Here is a 26,890-nt window from a genome sequence, read left to right as displayed (position 1 = left end):
GAATTTGCAGAAAAAAATCGCGAATCTGTATTTACACGATTACTGGCGAGGGGCGGTTTGTTTCTTACCGTCGGCCATTGGTGAGGATTGTTAACTGTACTTTACTGTATCGTGTACGATGAGCGGAAACCTCAGCGTCAACAAGCACACCGCGAATTGTCCGAAAGACACGTGGAGCTGCGATGCCGGAGGGGGCGCCGTCGTTCCGGGAGAATCTCCTGCAGAGCGCGGATCCAGCGTTCCCATGGATACGACCTCGTTACCCGGTGCGTGCCGCGAGTTCTCGTGCGGGGTTCGTGCTGCATTGGGGACGTCTCACGTTTCAAACGGTACAGCGATCGAGCACCGGGTTCAGGCGGTAAATTCGGTTTGAAAGTGTCCGCAACACCTACTTACCTGGTTGTGCTGTTAGTGGGGCAGATCAAGTCAGTATCCCACAAGAATGTTTCAGTTGATGGTACAAGCTCCAAATTTGGTGCACATGTGCTCCAGGACCCATTCCCTCAGAAAAGGACGTCACCCACGTTGAAAAACAAAATGGCCGCCATTTTTTTCAAGATGGCCGTCTCATAAAAAAGGAAAAAGGGTTTTCAGTGCTGAACGTCTATAAATAGGAACATGGTATTGATGCAAATGTTAAATAGATTGTATTTTGACTGGAGGAATATATTTTGGCACTAATATTCCAAAATGGTTACCAGTTTTCAAGATGGCGGCCATTGCATGACTTAAAATCAGTAATTTTGTAGCTGTCATACAAAATTATCGCAGATATTGCTGGGCAACATCTGTGATCATGTATTGAGGTGATGCGGTCAAGCTCTATTACATTATGTGAATAAGAGTGATGTTAAAGCACAACCAGGGCACACTGGTGACATCACTGCTGTGAGACTCAGCATGGGGTTCAGGGTCGGCTTATAGTGTACTACTCGTAGCTGGAGTTTACGAACCTAAACTGTAGTTTGTGGTATACCTGAGTGTCTCAAATGCTATCTAATAAGCCCCTGTATATATTTCAGCTAGAAGTATAGCTAGTTGTAGTATTACACCAATATGGAATAGGCAAAGCCTAGAAGCGAACGTAGAATTCTTCTTACATTCGCTTCTGACTTTACCTATAACGTGTTCACAACTGTATACTTGCCAACTATACCGTGGTACGTGTAAGCACCGCACAGCTGATGATTTTGACGCAATTTCCGGTTACTTCGGCCTGGATTCGGGATCAGCGATCAAATAATGTTAATCACGATTAAAAAATATTTTTTTGATGATGCGGGAGATATCTTTATTAAAATTAACTTAGGGGAAAAAAATAATTGAATAAATAAATCAATAAACGATCACTTCTAGTCAAGAATAAAAAAAATTAAAAGTTCCGGAAAGAGTTTCAAAATCACTCCCGGTAATGTTAAATACAAAATAAACACTTCCTGTCATGAAAAAATCACTTTCGGAAGTGTAAAATTAACTTTGGGAAAAAAAAAAAATTTGAACAAATGAATAAACACTTCCGGTCATGATCTCCCGGCATGCATCATTCCCCATGACAAAAAAACCGGAAACAAAAAAAAAAACAGAAACAAAACAAAAATGGAAGCAAAATGGTCATAGCCAACAACACGGATTCACAATTGCCAGGGTATTGTGTTGTTTTTGTTGTTTCCTATTCTCTCATGTGCACGCATTAAGTAATATTCACAAGATAGAAATAAAATCCAATCGTGTTTATACACCGCACAGCGTTTAACAACAACCGGAAGCAAAAAGTCATAGCTTAAGACACGGATTCCAAATAGCCAGGGCTATTGTGTTGTTGTTGTTGTTGTTGTTGTTGTTGTTGTTATTTCCTATTCTCTCACGTGCACGCGTTAAGTATTAAGCTCACTTTGTTCGCTATTAGATAACCGCGCCTGAATTGACAGGATGTGCCAGCGCGGGAGAGCTGAACCAAGGGTAACAGGGCTTCAGTTACCCGGAAGGTGTACAGATCGCATGGGACTTAAATGGCACTGGATGAACGATTGGGCTCGGTGTAGGGCATTTGTATGTATGAACCTAGTTGTATCCCATATCTCAATATGCTTTTGTATTTTGTATGGTTAGGTGGTAAAAGGATAAACTCTTGGCCTTAACCTGTTCAATATGTCCACTAATAATCCGTTGAGTTGTACTCCTAAAACTGACTGGAGGAAGTGTTGCCTCTGTCAGACTGATACAAAAGAAGAGTTGAAGTCTCCCCCAACCCGTTATGAGTGTAGTTCTGATGGTTATTCAATGATAGCAAAAAACCTACCACAATTTCAGGCAATCCACCAGTTACCGATCAGGTTAGACCCATCCAGATTGGATGAAGGAGGTGGTATTGAGGATACACCGAGGCGAAATAGTGCCAAGTACCACCAAACTTGTCGCAAAATGTTTGACAGCTATAAACTTGAGCGTGCCACTAAAAGAGCAGCTGAAATTCAAAATGATCCAGGAGAAGGGCACTCAAAACTGCGAAGAACTAGCGTGGAAGTGAAACTGTGTTTCCTATGTGAAAAGATACAACCAAAGTCAAAATTGCGGCAAGCCATGACCATGCAGCTAAATGAGAGGCTTAATGAATGTGCTCGCAATCTTAATGATGGTAAGCTTTTGGCTGTCTTGAGCGGTGGAGATGTGGTTGCCCTGGAACTGAAATACCACTACTCTTGCTTAACAGCTCTGTATCATAGAGAGAGGGCACACGTTGCAGCCAAGAACAAAGAAAAAGTCCAGTCATCCCAAGAAAAGGAAGTCTTCCCTTTGGTGTTCTCTGAACTTCTTACCTATGTCATTGAGACAAGAAGCAGCAGTGATGGGCCTGTTTAGTTTCAACTTGCTAACTTGGTGAGTCTTTACAAGGAAAGACTTGAACAATTTGGAACAGATATACCTGATGTGAACTCTACCAGACTGAAAGAAAAGCTTTTGGCAGAGATACCTGTGTTAGAAACCTACAAGGATGGACGTGATGTTTATCTGACATTCAAGAAGGATGTAGGTCCTGTCATGTCAGAAGCATCAACCTACTCTGATGCCATCATTCTCGCCAAAGCTGCCAAGATATTGCGTAGGCACATGCTTGATCACAAATGTAAATACGAGGGCAATCTTCATGAGACTTCAGGAAACGATTCATTACCTCCAGCTTTGCTCCAATTTGTCTGCATGATTGAGCATGGAGCAGACATAAAGTCTCAACTGAGGCTTGGAGCAACTACAACTGACCTGGCTATGGCTCAGCTCCTTCAATACAACTGCTTTGCCAAATACAAAGAAGGTGCTGCCACACACAGGCATTCCAGAGACAGAGAACCCCCATTTCCGGTCTACATAGGCATGTCTGTTCATGCTAAGACAAGAAAGAGACACCTAGTAGAAATGCTCCATGACCATGGTCTCAGTATTCCATATGATCGAGTACTCGACATATCAGCTCAGCTGGGAGATGCAGCTGTAGCCAGATATGTAGAGGAAGGTGTGGTTTATCCTCCCAAACTGAGGAAAGGTCTTTTCAGCACATCTGCGATGGATAACATCGACCATAATCCCTCTTCCACAACGGCGACCACATCATTCCATGGAACCAGCATATCCATCTTTCAACATACAGCATCAGGAAATCAAGGAGAAGTACGGGAACCAATTCTAATTAAGAATATCAAAGTAAAGAAAGCCCCAGAAATCCCTGACTCATATACAAATGTCTATCCTGCATTCTTCACAACAAAGAACCCTTCTCCTCCCAAAGGCAAAGTTACATATGAATCTCTGCCAAGTCTCCCCCTAACCAATGAATATGAGTGGTTGCAGAAGACTAGCCTCACACAAGAAGTACATGACAATGTTAACATCACTTGGTCAGCCCATCATGCAGAGAAAAAGAGAGGTCTTGCATTTGAAGTGAGTATTACAGCACTTCTGCCCCTCCTTCGTGATGAAGCTCACTCAGTTGCCACTGTAAGGCACTCCATTAACAAAGTCAGGGATACTATTGCACACCTCAACCCAGGACAGGTCCCTGTGATAATCGCAGACCAGCCTATTTATGCACTTATCAAACAAGTCCAGTGGCACTGGCCTGACCTGTATGGTGAGGATAAATTTGTTGTCATGTTTGGGGGCCTCCACATAGAGATGGCTGCTTTAAGGTCTCTTGGAACTCTACTTCAAAGCAGTGGGTGGACAGGTGCTCTTGTGAAGTCTGGGGTGGCTTCTTCTGGGATGGCAGAGTCCTTTCTTTCTGCCTCAAGTGTCACAAGAACATGCCATATGCACCAAGTTACAGCGAGCGTGTTGCCTCTACATGCTCCAAAAGGAAGCATATGAGCATCATTGTGTAGAAGAGAATGAAGAAGCTCTGGATTTTGATGACTGGTGTGAGAAACGCAGAAAAGAGAGTCCTCAATTTCAATTCTGGGATCTTGTGTTGTCAATGGAATTGGTGACGTTCTCGTTGGTCAGGTCTTTCAGGGAGGCCAACTTCGGTTTGTATTGCGAAGCACTGGCTGCTCTAATCCCCTTGTTCTTTGCAAACAACAATGTGAACTATGCCAGATGGCTTCCCATCCATCTTAGAGACATGGTCACTTTGGAACACACTCACCCTGAGGTCTTTAATGAATTTCAACTGGGAAATTTTGTGGTCCACAAGACTAACAGGGAGTTTTCTGGCTTGGCCATTGACCAAGCACATGGACAGGCCAATGCAGTAGTGAAAGGTGATGGTGGTGCCATTGGGCTTACTGAGGATCCAGCTGCACTGAGTAGTTGGTGTCTGGACCAGAAGTTAGCATGCTAATATCACAGTATGAGTTGGCGTCACTGGCCAAAGTGGCAAATGAAGATATCACTCACCATGAGCAAACCAGCCTATCTCAGAAATCCTTCTCTGACAAGGTCCAGAAATTGTTTGGCAAAATGAAGGATCTGGGCAATCCTTTTCAGGAAGAATCAAGAGACCTGCTCACATTGGACTCAAAAACCATCATGCATCCCAGTACTGCTGAACTTGTAAGGACTCACCTTGAGAAAGGTAAAGTTGCCTTCTGAGAATTTTTCAATGGTCTGGGTGATGGAGCTTCCTTCTATAAGCTCATCAAAAAGAACAAAGCAGACCTCTTTCGCCAAGAGGCAGCTGCAACTTCTGGCGACATGAAGCAGCAGGAACTCAAAGATGATTGCCGTCTGTTCTCGCAACTCTTTATATCCTGCCAAGCACGAGAGTGTGACCTGCTTGAGTTTTTCCAACATGAAAACCAGTCTTTCCCTGCGGCGCTGAGTGACAGTGGGAAACTCCACACTGGTCAGAAGTCGCACCTTGCAAAAATTCTGGAAGCTACAGTTACTCCTCCCGACACTAGACCAGGATATGATGCTGTTATCATTGATGGGTCCTCTCTTGTGTATTCATTGCTGCCAAAGACATCAAAGACCTTTGAGGAATATGCTGTCCTAGATGTGGTTCCAAAGATTCAGATGTGCTCATCGAATTTCACAAGGACAGACATAGTTTTTGATGTTTATTGGACGTCCAGCCTGAAGGCTGAAACAAGATCAAAGAGAGGCAAAGGGGATCGACGCCGAGTGTTGGAGAAAACCAAGCTGCCACCTAACTGGAAAAGTTTCCTGAGAGACAACAACAACAACAACAAGAAAGAGCTCTTTGGGTTCCTTGCTGATAAGATAGTGACCATGTGTCCTGACAATGTCGTTGTTGTGACCAAAGGAGATCAGGCTCTTTCCAAAAGATCCATCATTCTTGAAGGCTTAAGTCCTTGCAACCACGAGGAAGCCGACTCCAGAATCTTCACTCATGCTCTTCATGCAGCCAAGCAACAGATGACGTCTGTGTTGATTAAAGCATGTGACACAGATGTTCTCGTTGTTGCAGTCAGTGTTTTTGCTACCCTCCAAGACGCAGGCATGGAAATGCTGTGGGTTGAATTTGGCCAGGGTCAGTTCATTAAGGCCTAGGTCACATTTGCTCTACGGCGAGGATACGGCGGCCATACGCCCTCTGAATTGACAGAAACGTGCGGCAGCCGCAGAGAAACTGAGGTGGCCTCAGGGAGGCCCTATGCCGTTTGGCTATATTTTACAGGCCGTAGGGTCGCCGTGGAATTGTAGTGCAGAGTTATAACTTTTTTTCATTTCTACGTTCACCGTAGCAATTCGACAAGCCAAGCTATGACGTAAATGTGTTCCACGTCGACCGTACGTAGGGCGTATGGTGGGTTTGCGTTATTCGTGCGGCTGCCGTAAGCTCTTCTCAATGAAAAATGAATTTTCCCAACCCCCAAAAAATTACGGCGGCCGCACTATTTTCACGGTCGCCGTACGGTGGCCTTGCAGTCTGTGTGACTACCTGCGGGCAACGCAGGGTCGACGCACGGTTCCCCTACGCCCGCCGTGCACCTACGTACGGCCTCCGTGGCAGTCTGCGTCGACCGTGCATCCACCGTGCGCTACTGCTAAAGATCGGAGTATAGGTGTTTGCCTATACCGTGGTGCCCCCAGAATCCCAATTTAATTCGTTCCAGGAGGCTGTTCGGATTGCAAAAAGTTCGGATTCCAAAAATATTTTCCTAATAAGAAATAATGGACTGAATTAATCCGTTCGTGGACCCAAAGAAAACCCACTTTCAAGACACTTTAAACTGAAATTCCCCATGTTTAAGATAAAATAAGATGAGTAAATGACCTTCGGTAGCAGTGTATTGTATGTAAACTGGTACAATCACCACATCCAAAGGTCCACACAGGCTCGTGCTCCGGCTTGGGTTCCGATAGCTCGCGCACTCTGCGAGAGCGCTGCCCCCAGGGCAGCTCATCAAACATGATGCCCCCAGAACCACAATCACTTTCATCAAACGCATCGGGTTGACGTAATCATGCATATTCCAAATTACAACTGGTTTTGCTGTGAAATTCAACCCTTGCCCGACAGTCCGTCACACCACGTGATCGGATTGCTTTTTTGTTATTAATTAAAACACAAGATGATTAAAAAAACAAACATCACAAATGAAGGTGAAAACACGAGGTAAGGCCTCTCACATTTGGCTCGGCGGCCGGAGGGTCTACAAAATGTACGGGCACTACCGCAGTATTTCCACGGTCACACAATGTAGCAGTTACATATGTTTTTAGCAGCGTCTCGCGTAGCGAACGCTGCTCATAGAGAGCTCGGCGTTGTTCTTCTTCTTCTTGTTCTTGTTCTTCTTCTTCTTGTTCTTCTTCTTGTTCTTCTTCTTGTTCTTGTGAAGACAAAACCTTAATCTCTCGGACTCGGCTCTTGCATATACAAGATCCGGATCGCCTTAAATACTGAGCACATGTACACATCCTCACATAGACGGTGCCATTTGAGAGCGTCTATCATGAACTTTTAAATATATTCGGACATTTGCTTTAAAGTTTCGAAAAGTTCACATTGCTATTTACAGATTATTCCATTTATTGTATTGTTATTTCGTAAATACATGATATATTTCGAAAAATACACGATATATCATAAATATGTAAATACATTATGACGGGTTTCGCTATTGGCTTAATGAAGGCACGTGACGAAATACCGGAAGTTGTTGTTGTTGTTGTTGTTTTTATTATTAATTTTTTTTTTTTTAGGCGCAAAACCTTTAGGTTTTGGACGCTGCTCTTGGACACATTTGTCCTTGTTATTTTTCGGGTAGCTGCACGGCGTATTTATAAATTGTGGAGACCGAAAACATGGGTGTGCCGTACGGTCTTTGATTTGATGTCGCACGGTGACCTCAGGGCGTTCCTGCGGCTGCCATAAAATTTTGAAGGCAGACGCAAGGTGCCCGCAAGGCGACCGCAGGGGGACTCTAAGCCGAACGTGTGGCCAGACGGACGGTAACGAATGGGTAATTTTTTTTTTTTTACCAGTTCTTTTGTTTCGGCTTGTCGAATTTCTACGGCGAACGTTGAAATGAAAAAAGTTATAACACCACGTTATAATTCCACGGCGACCTTCCGACCTGTAAAATATAGCCATACGGCGTAGGGCCACCCTGAGGCCACCTCAGTTTCTCTGTGGACGCCACACGTTTCTGTCAATTCAGAGGGCATACGGCCGCCCTATCCTCGCCGTAGAGAAAATGTGACTGAGGCCTAAAGTATCGATCGACACATGAGAGATGCTTTCATGAGGACTTCCACCGACGAACTGAATGAACAAAGCGTGAAGATGCGGGTCGAACAGGTGGGGGAGACACGTGAACAAACATGAGCGCTATGTTGTGTTCGGTTTTTTAAAAATGTATGAGGTTTTTAGGGCAAAATTTTCGCGAAAAAATTGTTCGGATTCAAATTTGTTCAAACAATGGGGCGTTCGGATTCTGGGGGCACCACGGTATATTATAGTTATAGTATATTCAGTTATATATACTGGTATATTTTTATTTCCGTAAAAAAAAGAACTGGTATATATTCCCACTCGTTACTGTCCGTCTGGTCGCACGTTCGCCTTTGGGCCCCCCTGCGGTCGCCTTGCGATCACCTTGCGTCTGCCTTGAAAATTCTATGGCTGCCGCAGCGACGCCCTAAGGTCACTGTGCGTCATCAAATCAAAGACCGTACGGCACCCCCACGTTTTCGGTCTCCACAATTACTAAATATGCTGTGCGGCTCCCCGTAAAATAAAAACATATGTGACTGCTACATTGTGTGACCGTGGAAATACTGCGGCCGCCATATAATTGCTAGTGGCCACAGATTTTGGAGACCCCACAGCCGCCGTGGCAAATGTGACCTCGGCCTAAGTGGTTGCCAATTCATGACATGGTGGCAAATCTTGGCCCAGACAAATCCAGTGGCATGCTGCTCTTTCACGCCTTCACTGGCTGTGATATTCTGTCAGCTTTTCGCGGAAAAGGCAAAAAAAAAAAAACTGCATGGCAGGCATGGGAGGTTTACCCTCAAGTGACTCCCGTCTTCAAGAAGTTAAGTCGGTACCCACCAGTCGTGGAAAATGCAGACTATAATGTCCTTGAGAAGTTTGTCATCACCATGTACGACAAGAACAGCACTATGGACAAAGTTGATGAGGCAACACTGGACTTGTTCGCTCGGAAGCAAAGGTCTTATGATGCCATTCCACTGACAAGCGCAGCTCTCAAACAGCATGTCAAACGGTCTGCCTACCAAGCATGCTGCATATGGGGCCAGGCAACAGTGTGCAAAATGTAAACTGAAAGCCCTGCTAACTGGGCGTGGCAGAAAGATGGTGAGGTCTGGCAAGTCTTTTGGACAACCCTTCCACCCATTGCCCAGAGTTGTCAGCAGTTAACAAAATGTGGCTGCAAGACGGAATGCTGAGGATGATGTAAATGCTATCGCTTCAGTCTCAAGTGTACACAGTTGTGTGCATGCAAATGTGAGGACTAAATGATTGACTAATCCACCACGTGAATCAAAAGATAATAATTTCCTGCTGTATATGCTATATTATTCTTCATATTTTTCTTTTTGCAAAATGTAGCGCGAAAAGAGCCCATTGTCATTTAATTCTGGCCATATCATCTTCGTTTTCAATAATTACGATTTTGTAAGTGCAAAATGGATTTTTCTAACTCAAAAACATATATTTTGATGCATAGAACGTTAAAATAGCATTATTCCATCAAAATTTAGCTCAAACACAGATTCAAACCACTTCAAATGGCGGCCATCTTGAAAAATGGCGGCCATTTTGTCTTTCAACTAGGGTAACGTACTTTTCTGAGAGAATAGGTCCTGGAGCACATGTATACCAAATTTGGTGCTTGTACCACCAAGTGAAAGATTATTTCAGTAATCTGCTGCACTATGTTGTTCCATGTTTGTAATGATATTGCGTATTCATCAACCTCGCCATTGGCCTGCTTTTGGGGAATGCTGCACGAGCTGGAATCACCACGTGTCTCTCTACTCTCCCTGGTACTTTTTTTTCATCGACCCAGCAGCTTCACTCTGCGTTTACAGGTCCAAGTTCACCATAAACCTCCAGGATTTTTTTTACTTCAACCTTCCCTTTTCCGAATGTTACGTAATCCTTATTGAAAACAAATAAATTAACTTTTGACAAAACACCTCCCATGACCACGTGCTTCTCCCGAAACCACGTGATCTGTTTACAGCAACGTTACCAGTCGGAATTTCGGAAAATCCCAGAAATTCGTCATGGAAAATCCTGGGAATTCGTCATGGAAAATCCCGGAATGGCCTTCTGATGGAAAATATATATAAACAGTACAAACAACAACCTTCCAACATCCAAACTCATGATCGAGGATGTTCGTGATAAGGGTTGGTGTTGGCATACCCCACATATAATACCAGAATTTAGTCGTAAACGTCATAGTGTTGTGGGGCCGGGTGTCGGCGGCGAGCACGACCGCTAGGTGGAGCAGTAGAGTCGGCTCCACTGAACACCCGGAATCTAGATCGTACTTCTCGGAGAACTCCGAGAGGCACGGGTCCCTTTCAGGACCGTGGTCGCCAATACTTCGATGGCGTGAGGTAGGGTCCACTTGTCTAACTCCAATTTACCTAAGTACTCACGCCGTCCAACTACCGGGGAAACCACACCCTCGGCCGACTCTGTCTGATCCGAGTTGCGGTAACGGCTCGGATCCGGCATAACCGAGCAGAGTTACCAGCTCCGCGCCGGACTGAATGAACAATTTTCCGCTTCCAAATTTCTCAACACGCACCGTGCTAAGCCAATGAAAGAAACACAAAAACGAGCTGAAACATTCAACAAAATGGATATTTATTTACAATAGGCAGGGAGGGGAACACAGAAGAGCAGAGTTAAACCGACTATCGATAAGAAATGCAAATAATGTACAAGGCACTTAAACAATTGCTCCTTATTGACTGGGCCCACAGACACACACACACACACACCCAAAATAAATGATGGCCGTGGCCTTTATTCGGCCCTTCAGCTCGGGAGGGAAGGCGAGCTGAGGGCAAGAGCCTGCACTTGCACATGCCCGCCTCGTGCGGTCTGGTCGAGCTTGTCCGGTGGCAGGACTCGAACCCACCGCCTCAACGCAGCACCAGGGACGAGGGACAGAATGACGGACGCCAGCCAGCACGAAGGAGGACGAGGCAGGAGACGACGAGGTGACAGGCGCTCAAGGCCGGAAAAACTTCCACGGATCAGACGACACCAGGCGAGGCTGACCCAGACAGCCAGACCGAACGCCCCGATCACTCTTCCTCTCCCGAGCTGGGAGGGATTTCTTCCCTGGCCACTTGCCTCCTGATTGGACGGTTGCGTCGCACGATTCCCTGGCCGTCCCTCATTGGACAGGCCCACGGAAGGCGGGGCAACTCCCACCCTTCTGGGTGGAGTCCCGATCTGAGGCGATGAGCCTCCTGATTGGACAAAGGGCACGCCCTTGCCCTCGTGGGCGAAGTCTGCTCTTGAGCGAGGGGTCCCACCCATGTCCGCAGCCAGAAACACGTACGCTATGGCATCGGTGAGCGAGGCGACAGTGCCGCTGGTGTTGTTGTTGTAAGTGATGTAAAAGAAAACCCTGACTATCAAAATAACTCCGCAGCGCATGAACATTTAATTCCTATTAGACTAGGGACGGGACCCTAACTAGAAACACGTACTTACCAATATACCTGTTCTATAAGGACCTGAATGTTGAGTGCAGTAAGCTTCCAAAATCGTAACGATAGAACGTGACCGATTCTTCCAGATTCTGACTACCCATTGTGTTCTCGTACCTTTGCCAACACCGTCCCTCACGAACATCCTCGACGATGAGTTTGGACGGGTCCCAGGCCACACATCCTCCATGGTCAGTTACATATTGGTATGCGAAGAGCCACGCCTCCAGTGTAGAAGCATGTAACCGATTCGTGTGTTTGGTTTTTGTCATATTGACTTGAGAAAATATGCGTTCGACGCATGCTGACGAATGTGGCAAACAACATCACGTACATCATGAACTGTGAAATGATGTCGAATTTGTGGCCGCAGAGTCCATCCTTCATTTTACTCACTGAATCCAAGAATTTATCTGGACTGTCCAGCAGTGCGGCAGGATCAGCGTATCCTTTTGTAACGTCACAAAGTCCGAGTTCCCGCCATCGATCATCAAGTTCATCAAGATCGGGAACTAAATGAGGAAACGACTAGGCGGCCAGCACGCTAATAGAAGCGGCTCGCTTCGTGTCACTATCACCCAAGGCATCTCGTGGATTTATTATTTTCAAGCGTCCGAGCACACCATTTGGATTCATATTAAATCGACCTCTAATCTGCAAGCACAAGTCCACCAAAAACGCCTTACAGTCCTCACGGAAACGTACCTCTTTTGCTTGAAGTAGTTCTTCAAGGAGTTTGGCGGTGCACTTGCCGCCCAGAATTGCATCCATGAGCGGCTTGTGGATGGAAATATCGTTGGGGTCAATAGCACTTACATCTGTAGATTTTATCTTTGTTTCCACTATAAAGAGACTGATTAGCCCCCTGTACCCATCTCGGATCGCATCTGATACTCGATAAATATTCACCGATGTTGACTGAAACTGAGCATTGAGTCTGTCGATCTTTGGCAAAATGTAGTGTAGGAACAGAAGCATATGCTCCGTTCCAGGCGAATTCATGATCTGATGGATGTGACCAGCTTTGTCCTTCTCCGTGCGATCGTTGACATCTCGCATTTTGGTTTGGAAAAACAACTTCAGGCACGTCCATTGTTCTAGAATCCGGCCTACGACAGTGCCCCTCGAAAGCCATCGGGTGTCACACAGTTTCAGAATTTTGTGCTTCGCTCCTTCCCCAACCGCGTCTTCTATAAGACCAAACTCGCATTCGCATTTCACACTGCGGCTAAAATAGGCTCTTCTATCTCGTAGTACGCCCTCCAACCAAGATGGCAAAAGTTTGGCGGCGTGATTGACGCACAGGGCCATGGAATGACAGTTGTATCCTTGCACGAATACATTAGTCACATCTGTTTTAATTAGGGCCTGAAAACCGTTGGATGACCCCATTATAGTAGCGCAGTTGTCCGCGCCGAGTCCGATAACGTTGGCGAGTGGTATATCCACATCATGCAATAGTTTTTTTCACGAACTTGTATAGTCCCGCAGCCGCAGCAGTGCTATCATCTACCTCAATCACGCCAAGTAGCGAATCCTTCACTTTAGATTTCTCATCATCAAATTACCTCACCACGACTGCAAGGATTTGACTGACACTTTTGGCGGTGGACTCATCAAGAAGGATACTGAATTTGGTTTTCCGTAGTTTCTCAGCTAAAAATCATCTCTCGTGGAAGGCAATACCATCCTCCATGATGTACTGGGCTTTTGTTCTCTTCAGTTTGATATTTTCGCATTAATCGTATGAATATATATATATATATATATATATATATATATATATATATATATATATATATTTATATATATATATATATTTATATATATATATATATATATATATATACAGGGTGTCCCAAAAAAATATACAACTTTTCATCTGCAAAGAGGATGGTCATAACATATTTTTAAAAAAGATATATGGCTGTATAGAAAGCTGAAAGGTTGAAGCTTATTGTACCAATGTCAAAATTGCTACCAAAATTTAAATTTTGGTATAGAATCATCGTTTTCTTTTAGTCCACATGTTCGACGTAGGCTCCACATTGTCTGATCACTGCCTGCAAACGTGTTGTCATGTTCCCCATCACTTTGGGAAATGATTCCTGAGGAATGTTCTGGATTTCTCGGTGGATCTTTTCCTTCAGCTGATCAAGAGTCTGAGGCCTAGGGTTTCCATAGATCCTGTCCTTGAGATACCCCCACAAGAAGAAGTCTGGAGGAGTAAGGTCAGGGGAATACGGTGGCCACTCAACGTCTTCGTAGAGGGAGATAAAGCGGCCCTCAAAATTTTGGTTGAGAAAACGCCTTATTTCCCTGGCTGTATGGGGCGGTGCCCCATCCTGCTAGAACCACTGGGTTCTCATCTGGATCAGGTTGTTTCTCCCATGGGCCTGAGTACGTAGCTCAGGCAGATAGAATTCCTGAACCATTTCATGATAGTTCCTCTGGTTTACCGTGCAAGTGCGTCCCTGGTCATCTTCAAAGAAGTATGGACCAATTATCCCAGACCAACCAACCGCCACCCACATGGTGACTTTGAGAACAGATCGAGGCACCAGTTCAGTTGATGCATTACCAGGATTTTCAGTTCCCCAATACCGAAAATTTTGCTTGTTTACCTCCCCGGACAAGTGAGCATGGCATTCGTCCGTCATGTGAAGTTTTTTGAGGAAGTTTGCATCTTCTGTTCCTGTTTGTTCCATCTTCTGTTTGCACCGTTTGCATCTTCCTCCAACTTTCCTGAGAACAAATTTGCAAAGTCTAGACGTTTGCGTTTCTGTTGATCAGTAAGCACCGTTTCCATTTGAATTTTGTATGGAAAGGCATGAATGTTTTGGCGAAGGATCCTCTGAACGGTGCTCTTATGAATGTTTGTCTCTGCAGAAAGTCGTCGAATCGATTTTTTTTGAACTCTGAACGACCGCCTGTCTCACCATTTCCACATTTTCTTCACTACGACCTGTCCTCTTCCGACCACTGTGACCCTTGTGAAGGTCACAGATGGTTCCCACATTGGTAAACTTTGCGATGGTGCACTTTATTGTCCGAAAGTTTGGTGCATGGCACAAGTGGATACCGAAATGTCTCGAGTAAAGACGTTGCACCTGTATGACACTTTTCGTCTGGTGCCAAAGTTCAACAATTTTCGTCCGTTGTATGGTCAGTATTGACATTTTTCTGGTGCTTGCTTGGTATCAAAATAAACTTCAGGGTCTCTGCAACAAGAAATGAAGCATTAGTGACAAAATTACTGCTTTTTTAGGATCAAACGAAGCATTTTAAAAGTTGTATATTTTTTTGGGACACCATATATATATATATATATATATATATATATATATATATATATATATATATATATATATATATATATATATATATATATATATATATATATATATATATATATATATATATATATATATATATATATATATATATATAAACCCCGTGTGTGCAAATTGAAAAGCAGGGTTAAGCAATTGGTTTGTCTTTACTTTGTCTGCAGATGTCAGTTTACGACCGAGGAACAACTTCATTTCAATCGAATGTTATACTCTGAACATGAATCGGAACATGAACCTGCAGTTTGATAGTGTTTTGGCTCTGAGTTTGACAAATTGTACGGAATGTTGTCCCGATCACACATGTTGAAGGAGGAGTGAGGTGATTCATTTAGTCTGTCTGCCTGCCTGGTGGTGAAACAAAATTGAAAATCATTCCAAACAAGAAAGTTACTGTTTTTAGGGATGTCATGAAGGACACAAACAACAGGAATGAAGCACTAATGCAACATGTTCAATAAGGTGGTATAAAATACTCTGCATCAACAGCGGTAAACTTCCCGAAAACGTTTTTTTTTTTTTCCACAATCTTAAAAAACTTAATTTTATTTTGATTGAATGATATACTTAAACACTGTAGAACACAAATTGCCTTATCGACACTTTTATAAACCTTCCGTTTAGCAGTACTTGCAAAATATTATGTCTCGACCAAACAAATTTTCCGCTCGCAGACCCTTCGCATGTCTTCCCCCCATCCCCTCCCCCCCCCCAAGACTATGCGTGGTAAGGTTTTCTATGAGCTCTCTCATTTAACAATGAGATTGGAACAACGTTTTACAATTTAACCATCGCAAGTTTTCCAAATTCTTTGAACCACCTCTGGGCAGAGCAAGTTGTTTTTCAAGATGGCGTTCGCAGCATTTCTCTCGGGCCTTGCAGTGCACCAGAGACTCGCGACTCAATGAGCGAACGGGGTCGATGAACATAAGGCTTTGAGCAGTTTCTGCTTGATAAAGCGCCGGTGCCATGTTTTGATACACCAAAGAAAATTAGTTTAACTCGTTGGTACAAAACTGAGGAGAGAAAAAAAGCAGTGATTAAAGAATGAACATGTACTTTTGAATACGCACATGTTATTTCATCAAAAACGTTAAAAATGAATAACAATTTCTGTAGTTGCTGCTATTCAGTTTATCAAATGGAAGGTAGTACTCATGAAAAGTCCTGTTTGGTTTATTGATGTTCAATGTATTGAGTGTTTGGTTCTAAGATAGTCTGCCGCATATTCTCGTGTTGTGCTTTGGATTGACGTGTTGCGCTGGATGTAAAATGACATTTCTTGCTTCAAAACATCATATCTTCCAGTCTCCTTGAATATTTCGAATGAAATAATTCCAACCCATCATTTTTGACGAGCTTATGTACTCGTAAGTCATAAATCATACAGGTGGAGGAATTCACCCATCCATAGGGATGGGTTCCTTGCTAGTCAATGTAAAATACTCGTCTATTTTTTTCCTGTCTTATCCATCATATGCTATACGGATAAGCTACTGCATGTGTATTTGATAACTTAACTAGAGGAGGAGCACTCGGGAGAGTGCAAAACCTCCGCCGCCAATATTGCTGGGTCACTCAAGTGAACCTTATATCTTATTCATTAAATATGTCAACAGTGCTGACAGTGTTATAGTTCTTTTCTCCATTTTTTGGGGGGGGAGGGTTAGAAATGACTTAAAACATGTAGAAATGCAAAAAAAAGAAATCGAGATTTTGTTGAAAAAAAGTTGCAACAATTTTATTTTTCTCCAACAATTTTTTTTTTTTTCGGGGGGGGGGGTAGAAATCACTTAAAACATGTAGAAATGAAAAAAAAAATTCTCCAACAATTTTTTTTTTTGGGGGTGGGGGGGTTGGAAATCACTTAAAACATGTAGAAATGCAAAAAAATTAATTTTTTTTCTCTAACAATTTTTTTTTGGGAGGGGGGGGGACCAAGTCCAAAATCTAATAGTCCTGGGGCTGATTCCAAAATTTTGAGTTTTGCTGCACCCCCCTGCCAACATAGATTTGATGTTTTTTTTCATGTTATATCATCTACAGACATCTGATTTCAAAACATTACCCCTTTCAAAAAGTGTCCAAATGACCCATTGCAAGCCATTTCATATAGTGATACGTTTTGGCAAAACCTGACATTTTTTGCAGTATTGAGTATTGTAGCATTCGTATAGGACAATATTGTTGGCTTCAGGAAGCATTTTGTATTGTGCTGAGGCATTGTAACTTTACTAGACCTGCATGGACGTTTATCGAAACCCTGGAAAACATGTTTATTACTGAATAATACACATATTAACCCTATTTTACACGGGGGGGGGGGGGCATATTTATTTTCTGCCTGTACCGTCGTGACGGTTAGAGGTATGACTTTGAAACTTGGTGATGTTTATCCTATGTCATTTCTAAAAATTTGTTTTGTACCAAATTTGGGAGCAATTTGTCTAGGGGGGGGGGGTTCTTACTCTAAAACTTACCTACTAAAAACATGGAATTTCGCCAAAATTAATTATTCTTGACGTCAGAATTAGCTCATTGTTGAGGAAAAAATTAAAATGAGTTCATTTTTATAAAATAAGCATGTGGCAGTAGCAACTGGCCAAGTTTCAGGTTTCTATCACGTTCCCATGTCATTTCAGACCCTGTGTAAAATAAGGTTAAAAGACCTATAGACCAAGCAAAATCTTACTGACCTGATAAGAAAAACTGGATTCATATGAATTGTTCTATGTCCTATTCGCCATCTGTCTCATCGTCGGATTCCAGTGGATCAACGGTAGTTTCTTTGGAATTCCCGCACTGGTCAGGCTTGCATCTGCATGCTCTGGTGCAACTTAGTTGATTCTGTCTACAGGAGCACCTCCGGTCAGCACAACGCATACACCGGCAGCTAACACATTCCATGACAGACGTCGGGGCAGGAGAACCATCGAACCATTTGATGGTGATCTCGTTCCCGGCTACATCCCAGCCATGACCATGTGGAGTGGGTACATGTGGGCAGTTCTCGAGACATCTTCTCCAAATGGCAGCCTGGTAATTGGCATGACGTAGGTGGAACTCGGCTGCATTTTGACAGGGCGGAAGTCTGCATGGGTCTGTGGTATGCGCGCCAAACATCTCATGCCTCAGTTCGTTGACTCTACTGTGCTGCTTCTTCCCATACAGGGCGCAGATGGCCTCTTCTCCTCTGGCGAGTTCTGCTCCTGACAGACTGAAGGGCTGACCAATGCTGTTCATCGTGGCTCTAAATTCATTTTCGATCTTTAGAAGTTTGAGTCCTGACAGCTTTCCGCGCCCAGTGAAGGCACTGGTCGAGTCACAGCCACTGAAGGCATGGTAACCTGGGAGAGCAGAGCAGATATCGTGTCCCAGGGTATGTGCCATAGCTGTAAGATCAAGGTAGCAGGTCCGCTGTTGTGTGCCGGTGCGAAAGATGAGCTGCGAGCTAATACGATGGCAGACTGAAAGGGCAATGACTGCAACATCACTGTCTGGGGACTTGATGATCACAGCAGGAGCACCATGATCAGCTGCATGGGCTGCGTGAAGCAAAAGCCTGGTGTCTGCCTCTTCGTGTGTGCATCTCAGTTCAGCCACTTCTGCCTTCAGGACTTCTGTTAGTTGGTCATTGGCTTTCAACCTGAAGCACCTCTCTCCAACTGTTACGAACAGTGCTTGTTGGCCCAGCTGCGCAGCATACTCTGGCTTGGACCACTCATTCAGGAGGAATTCTGTCAGGGAACATTTGAAGGATCCACTCATCAGAGACTTGTTCAGCTGCTGGTCAATCTTCTGTGTTCCTGTGCGGATCTTGGTTTTGAGGCTCTCCATACCAGCATCGCTTCTCAGGTTGCGCTCCGCGATCTTAATGGATATATCAGGGTATGTGTCAACTACCCAGTCTTTGCGCGCACCAGCTGGATAACCAGATGTGATGGTGTTGAAGAGTGAAGAGGCCAGTTGTGAGTATGTCATGTTTGGTGCCGTTTTTGCTGAATGGATGATGGCCATTGCGTCAAGCACCCAGGTAGTATCCGGGGGGATACTTGTCAGCGGTTGCACATTGTCTTCTAGTGCTCTGAGCAATTTAGCCTTGACTGTCTTCACTGGACTTCCATCTGGCGTGGCGATTGAGAGTGGGAGCGGTCCAAGTGGGTAACTCAGAAGCTTCTCCATAGATAGTTCACGGCTTTAACCAATCACCAGGAGACGGCCAAACATGTCTCTTGTTGACTTCAGGACGCTGGCATGCGATGTGTCATGCCCCAGTCTCTTCTTCTTCATGGATGCGAACGTCTTCAGCTGCAGTTGTGGTAGAGTAGCGTAGAAGTCTTTGATTCCATCTTACCCTAATCTGTCTGCTGCAAATGTCCTCAGTGATCCTACGCCTCTTTGACGAGCATCCAAAAGGTCTCGCTTTACATCTCCGGTTGCCACGTGTCCAGAAGCCAAATGGCACAGCTGCTCGTCAGATTGGAAAGGGTTTATCCAGTTCTCAATACATGCGGTGATACTCTGCACCGAATGCAGTTCACACTGAATAAGCACCAGACACTATTTGCAACAGTCAACATCAAGAAATATACTAGAATGCGAATTTCTATAATAGTTTATGATGTTAGTGACAAAACATCGTATTTTGTCATAATTTTAACAAAATTTTGATAATTTTCGCACAATTTTTTTTTACCATTTTCACACATTTTTTTTTAATCATTTTCACGCATTCTTTACATTATTTTCGCACAATTTCTAGTGAAAATATCTCCTAAAACAAAATCAAACACCTGTATTTGTATTTAATGTGTCTATGTGCACTCTGAGCAAACCTAACTGCAATGTAATATGCCAACCCATCCCTAGCACAAAAAACCGATTTTAGCGGTAAAGCGGTATACCTGGTATCAAAAATGCCCCCTAAAACTTCGAATGAACACTTTTTAGAAGGGGGTAATGTTTTAAAATCATCACCTTATAGATCAATAAACAAGAAAAACACATAAAACCTATGTTGGCATGGGGGTGCAGTAAACTTTCATTTTAGGCCCCTTCTGAGAATCAGCCCCAGGATTATAATGCCGTGATCCTTGGACCATACCTAACCCCCCCCCCCCACCAAGTTTCGTCGAAATCCGTCGAGGAGTTTTTCCATAATACTGTTCACAAACAAACAAACAAACAGAAAGGGTGAAAACAGTAACCTCCGATCTTCAATGGCGGAGGTTAATAAAACTAGAAGGGCACTTGGTAGAGCGTATACCTCCGCCACGTAATGCCTGATCCCCGAGAACATATCGGGGCCCAATACGTTTTTGAAATATCATTCTATATATTGTTTTTGGCCCAATCTCTCAATGGTGAAGAATCACTAAAGGAATTAAATAACTCTCGTAGACAGATCCGGATTCTGATCTTCACTAAAATCTAATCAGTTCGTCCTTGTCACACACCCGTGTCCACAAAATTTCACCTGGATCCGTCCACAACGTTTTGATGAAATATCCTGCACACAGACAAACAGACAGACAGAAAGAGGTGAAATCATAACCTCCTTTACCTTCGGTGGTGGAAGTAAAAAGAGCGAATTCTCATAGGGCCAAAATATGCTGGTTTAACACCTTACTTTTGCAGTGGTTCTGAACTCCCTCCCACCACCACCGGGCTCGCTACCGAACCGATCTCTGACCCAACGCCTGCCCCATAATGTTTAAGTGTACTCGATAATATTAATACAGTTCATTTCCAGTGATATCAATATGACAACAAAACAGACATCTTCCACGGCCAACAATTTTATTTAATAATCCATTGCAGCAAAACAATGCTACAAAAAGGTCAAACAGATACAAAACAATTCACAGAGGTAACATAAGGTACTCGTTAATGAAATTGATTACACTGGCTCTTTTTACTTGTATTTCATAAAAAAATAAAAACTACAATGGCCACAGACAAACAGACATACCCGTATGACATTGACAGTTCCAATTGTTAACCCACATATTATAGCCAGCTGTTGTGCAACACAATGCTATGAACATTAAGACGTATCATACTCAAGTACTTTTTAATGGGATGGGTGGTACTGGTTCTTTCAACATGCAAATCTTGCTATACTTGGTGATGTCTGGCTGAGTGTGCATCGAAGATTGCTCTCCACGTCAAGCGTGTGTCGCTGCCTTGTTTTGATCCCAACCAGCGCTGAAAATTCCACCTCGCACAGATACGTCGATGAAAAGGGGATAACGACTTGTCGGGCTCGCTTGCTTGCATTCTGGTGCAGTGGCCTGTACTTCACGCAAAACTTCTCCAAGGCAAGTTTCGTAAAGTCATCCTTTGCCACAGAATCAAACTTCGTTTAAAAAGACTGCTCTTGCAAGATGTGATGGACATCCTTGACTGCAAAGGAAAAGGGATTCCTGGCAAGACTGAATTCAAAACTGCTTTCATTGATGTCAGGAAAATATTGATAGAGCTCATCCTCCAGAGCTTGAAGGTGACTCTGGATCTCAGTTTTAAGGCCATTGCTGAGGTTTTTGTCATTCAGGACTTCGTCAAGACGAGGAAAAGATGCCATGTTCCCTTGTTTGACACGACACCTTCACGGCTGCAGCTTGGTGATGAATGTTTGGGTTGCATCATAATTGCTATTGATAGGTGTCTGCCTTGTTGGTTGAGGACATTTAAGGCCTCAAAAATATCTGCAAGGTAAGCAAATGACGAGCTAAGCTCCACTGAATTAAAGGTGGCGAGGTAGTCATTTTCTTCAGTTTCAAGAAACATCCTCACCTCTTCTCTCATCTCATACAAGCAACCCAACATGTTGTCCTTTGAAAGCCAACAAATATTAGTGTGAAACAGTAGTGTCTCGTGTACCGCTTTCAAATCATGACACAACTACACAAACAATTCTGTGTTCAAAGCACTAAGTTTTATGTGGTTTACAATTTTGATCATGACAGTCATATATTCCTTGAGTTGCATGGGGATTGTCTTTGCTGTCAAAGCCCTGTGATTAATGATCCATCCATCCATCCATCCATCCATTGGGACCATACTCTGTGCAGAGCGTTGGTGCTGCCTAAGCAGTCTCCTTTGCTATTGGGCACAATCCTGGACAGGTCGCCACTCCGACATGGGATATCAGCAAGCTGCGACTCATTTTGCCGACCTCGGAAGGATGACAGGCAGAGTCAACCCCACCTGGTATTAATTCAACAGCCGAGTGGGATTTCAACTCAGGATCCTAGAATCCCAAGTCCACCACCCTAACCATTAAGACAACACCAGGCATATCTATGGTTTCATCGCACTGAATGGCAAAGATTAGGGATGACTTGATCTTCTCCATTACTTCAGTTTTTATGTCCTCCGCCATTTCATCAATCCGAAGCTTAACTGTAGAGTTGGACCATGAAATCTGTGCCAACTTCTGGTAGTTCTCCTCAAGTCAAAGCTTTGCAGCATGCAGAATGAATGGTTTCCCAACAGTTTTGCCGACACCATCCAGCTTTTTTACATTGGCTATCATGACAGATGATTCTCTCTGAACGATGAACGATGCTTCCACAACCATTATCGATTGCTGTTGAAATGTTCCTCCACTGTCCGATCTCATTCCCTTGAGGCTTTTTTTTCCCCTTGGTTGCAAAGAAGACTTTTGCCTTATCGACTAACTCTGGGTGATTGCGAGACAGGTGGCGCTTCATTCGTGTGAGGCGCATGGCATCGTTGCTCAGGGTTTTGAAGCACATGACACACTGGGGCATTTCTGAATCTCCCTTCATGATGGAATGTGAAGCCATATTTGAGCCAATCATCACTGTATTTCCTCTTCTTCCCTTGGTCAGTCATCTTCTGGAGTGCATTCTGTTTAAAATAAATAAATAAACAAACAAATAAATAAGCAATTGCCAAAAATTTGCACACGCACAAAACTATGCCACCACATACTGTGGTAACTTGCATCCTCTTGAATAATGCCAGATAAGTATGTGGTCTCAAATTGTGGTGACGCTTTCTAACCACAGAGGGGGTATGGCACGGTACCTGAAAATAAAAAAAATCGCACAGTCGGAGTCGTAACCTAAACATGACTACCTGTGCACACATTTGACCATTTTTCAACAATGAGGCATCAATAAATACCAATTAAAATACTCTGTGATGCTAGATGTGCGATCCGGATTCAATGCTCGTCAAAAATGCAATGTATCTTTTCATAATTGTTTTTTTTTTTTTAACACTTTTGGTGGATCATCTTTGCAGAGAGGAAAATACCATGCACGAACAGCGTCTGTTCTGCCGACCCTTCCCCGGTCTCCAAAGAAGATTCTTTGAACCGGAATGTGGCACCATTCGTCTGTGAAGACGTCGATGAACGAAGGAACTTTCCAAACGGCGACGGTTCCACCGAGACCCCAGAGAAGATCCAAGCAAGCAAGAAGAAATTTAAGAGTTCTGTGTGTTGCAGCGCTTGCGCTAACTTACCGTCAAATCAACACAAAAGATTACGCCCAGGAGCACCACACACGTGCCCTGTTTGTGGGAAGATCTTTCGGAGCACTTCGGTTTTAATTCGACATGAGAGAATACACACGGGAGAGAAGCCGTACAAGTGTTCCCGTTGCAGCAAGGCTTATGCCGATTCGTCAAATTTAAGTCGACATCAGATTTCGCACACGGGTGAGAGGCCGTACAAGTGTTCCCGTTGCAGCAAGGCTTACACCGATCAGTCGACTTTAAGACGACATCAGAAATCGCACACGGGTGAGAGGCCGTACAAGTGTTCCCGTTGCAGCAAGGCTTACGCCGATCCGTCGACTTTAAGTCGACATCAGAATTCGCACACGGGTGAGAGACCGTACAAGTGTTCCCGTTGCAGCAAGGCTTACTCCGATCCGTCGACTTTGAGTCGACATCAGAAATCGCACACGGAAGAGAAGCCGTACAAGTGTTCCCGTTGCGGCAAAGCTTACGCCGATCCGTCAACTTTAAGTCGACATGAGAATTCGCACACGGGTGACAGGCCGTACAAGTGTTCCCGTTGCAGCAAGGCTTACGCCTATCCGTGGAATTTGAATCGACATCAGAAATCGCACACGGGAGAGAAGCCGTACAAGTGTTCCCGTTGCGGCAAGGCTTACGCCGATCCGTCAACTTTAAGTCGACATGAGAATTCGCACACGGGTGACAGGCCGTACAAGTGTTCCAGTTGCAGCAAAGCTTACGCCGATCCGTCGCATTTAAATCGACATCAGAAATCGCACACGGGAGAGAAGCCGTACAAGTGTTCCCGTTGCAGCAAGGCTTACGCCTATCCGTGGAATTTGAATCGACATCAGAAATCGCACACGGGTGAGAGTCCGTACAAGTGTTCCCGTTGCATCAAGGCTTGCGCCGATCAGTCGGATTGAAATCGACATCAGAAATCGCACACGGGTGAGAAGCCGTACAAGTGTTCCCGTTGCAGCAAAGCTTACGCCGATCCGTCGCATTTAAGTCGACATCAGAAATCGCACACGCACACAGAAACAATCACACAATCGCACACAGAAATTCACGTGAATTATTTGTTGCTGTTGTTTTTTTTTTTTCTTTCCCTTGATACAACTCGAATGGAGATTATTTTAACAATTGTTGCCTGAAGGATGAGGCCTCATTTGGAGAGAACCGCTCAACCCGACATTATATCGAGGATTTGATTCCATCGTCCTGATGGATCGCCAAACAGGCCGATCAATGTTATTTCCACTTTCGCAGGTGGAGGCTTTAACGGGTTTTGTTTTTTTTTCATCGCAGTCTTCTTGATTGTATCTCCTCTTCTTCTTCTTTTGGCTGCTCCCGTTAGGGGTCGCCACAGCGGATCATCCGTATGATCCGCATAGTGATTTGGCACATGTTTTACGCCGGATGCCCTTCCTGACGCAACCCTGGTCGCCTCTTACGACACAGGGATATGGTACACCTATTTTAACCGCGGTATACACCGGCCCAGTATACTGGTACTCATTTCGCCGACCTCGGAAGGATGACAGGCTGAGTCAACCCCCTGGTGTATTAATTCAGTGGTCCAACGGGGCTTGAACTCAGGACCTTTTGGATCCCAAGCTGCTGCCCTAACCACTGCGCCAACACCAGGCTTAGTCTTCTTGATTGTATCCTTCAAGAAGATTAAGATACAATTGCATTCTTATCGTAATTCTCGATTGTATACTTCAAAGTAATCCAGTGTGTTTGACCCCATGATTTTTGCATGGGTCCCTTGTTTATTTATTTCTTTAAATTTTTTTTAAATATGTCTTTCTTTACAACGGTCACATTTCCAATCATTCACGCTCAAGACGTATCCAGAAGAATAAAGTGTTGTTCTTTTTGTGAATTCTTGCTGGACGTGTTCGATAGTTTTGCACAGATGTTGCGTCTTGTTTATTCGGTTTGTATGAAGATTCTTGTAATCGATCAACATCACCATGACTTTTTGTGTATTCAGCAGTGCCGTTTGCTGAGTCGTGTTTTTGTTATGACTCGACGCTTCCCTATTTTGCTTGTTTGACAATAAATATCTCCAAATTTCCACTCTCTCGTTAATTCTCTCATCTTTTGCCTTGGGAGTGTTTAAAAAAAATCTCAGGAGGAGGAAAAAAATCTAAATCTAAAATCTAAAAAAAATATATATATATTTTCACTACCATCTCAGATCATCCCCAATCCAAAACTATGATCTTTTCTACCCTCGTTAATTCCCCACCCCACCCAAATCCCTCCTTCCAAATTTCCAGTTTCACTCCTGAGAGTTCCCTTCTGTATCCATCTTTTCCACCCCATGCATCCTCTCCTTCCCCCCATTCCTCCCCACCACACCCATTGTTTGTCCATCTCCTTGTCTTGGCCTTCAGCTCTGCTGTTGGTGTTTCCCTCTTGTCTCTGCTGTTCCTTATGTTCTGTTGCGTCCTGATCCATTCAGTGTTCTCGCTCTTCCATGAGCCGTGACTATGTATACAAATATTGTACATACGGTATACAGGGTGTTTCAAAAAGATTGATACAACTTTGACTTCCTGCCATTTCTTTTGTTTGTTGTTGACCTATTCCGATTTCCTTTCCTGGGTTTAGTGGTGTTATCGTGGTATTTGTTCCCTGGGATTTCTAGTTCCGTAGCTCAACTCTGCCATTGATAGGGAAGCAGAAGACAAAAGAGGTGGCTCTGTGGAATGAGACTAAATCGTATGTAGATACCCGCCGGAGGTTCTGCTGGGAATACGACCTCGGAACACGTGATGGACCCACAAATTATGCCATTCAACGTATTGTGAAACACATTGAGCAGAAGGGGACAGTGCACAACCAGAGCAATGGCAACAGTGGCAGGCCAGCATCAGTAACCAAGAGCCAAGCCAACATCGATGCCATGCAGGATTCTGCAGTGGACAATCCCAAGAAGTTCCACTGCCGGTGCTTCCGGCAGCAAGGCATCAAACCAGCGTCAGTCTGGCATATCCTCACTAAGGAACTGAAGGGTTTCCCACACATCATCTATATTAGGCATAAACTGAGTCAAGATGACATGAGAGGAGACTTGATATGTGGAATTGGCTCAGTGACAAGATGGATACCAACCACCTGCCACACTGGATGATCTAAAGCAGGAGGTGTCAGACTTACGAATTTGGAAGTTTACTGCACTCAACATACAGGTCCTATAGATCAGTTATATCGGTAAGTACGTGTTGCCAGTTGGGGTCCCGTCCCTAGTCTAATGGGTGATTAAATGTAAATGCGCTGCGTAGTTCTTTTGATAGTTAGGGTTTTTCTTTTATTTTCACACCAACTTCAACGCCAACAACACCGCATCACCCTCACCTTCA

The 26,890-nt window shown here is 44.1% G+C and overlaps 1 protein-coding gene across 1 annotated transcript; it reads left to right on the top strand.

The window, feature by feature from the left end:
* Positions 1–25,601, top strand: LOC147033482 (uncharacterized). The gene is made up of 2 exons (XM_085855715.1): positions 1–329; positions 23,292–25,601. The coding sequence occupies exons 1-2, from the start codon at positions 119–121 to the stop codon at positions 24,437–24,439; spliced, it is 1,359 nt and encodes a 452-aa protein (XP_085711841.1). The 5' UTR covers positions 1–118; the 3' UTR covers positions 24,440–25,601.
* Positions 25,602–26,890: the final 1,289 nt, after the last annotated feature.

The sequence above is a fragment of the Eptatretus burgeri genome, chromosome 2, assembly GCF_056783735.1.
Source record: "Eptatretus burgeri isolate ZD-2024b chromosome 2, Ebu_testis_v1, whole genome shotgun sequence".
NCBI lineage: Eukaryota > Metazoa > Chordata > Myxini > Myxiniformes > Myxinidae > Eptatretus > Eptatretus burgeri.
This window is presented reverse-complemented; position numbering and strand designations above follow the sequence as displayed.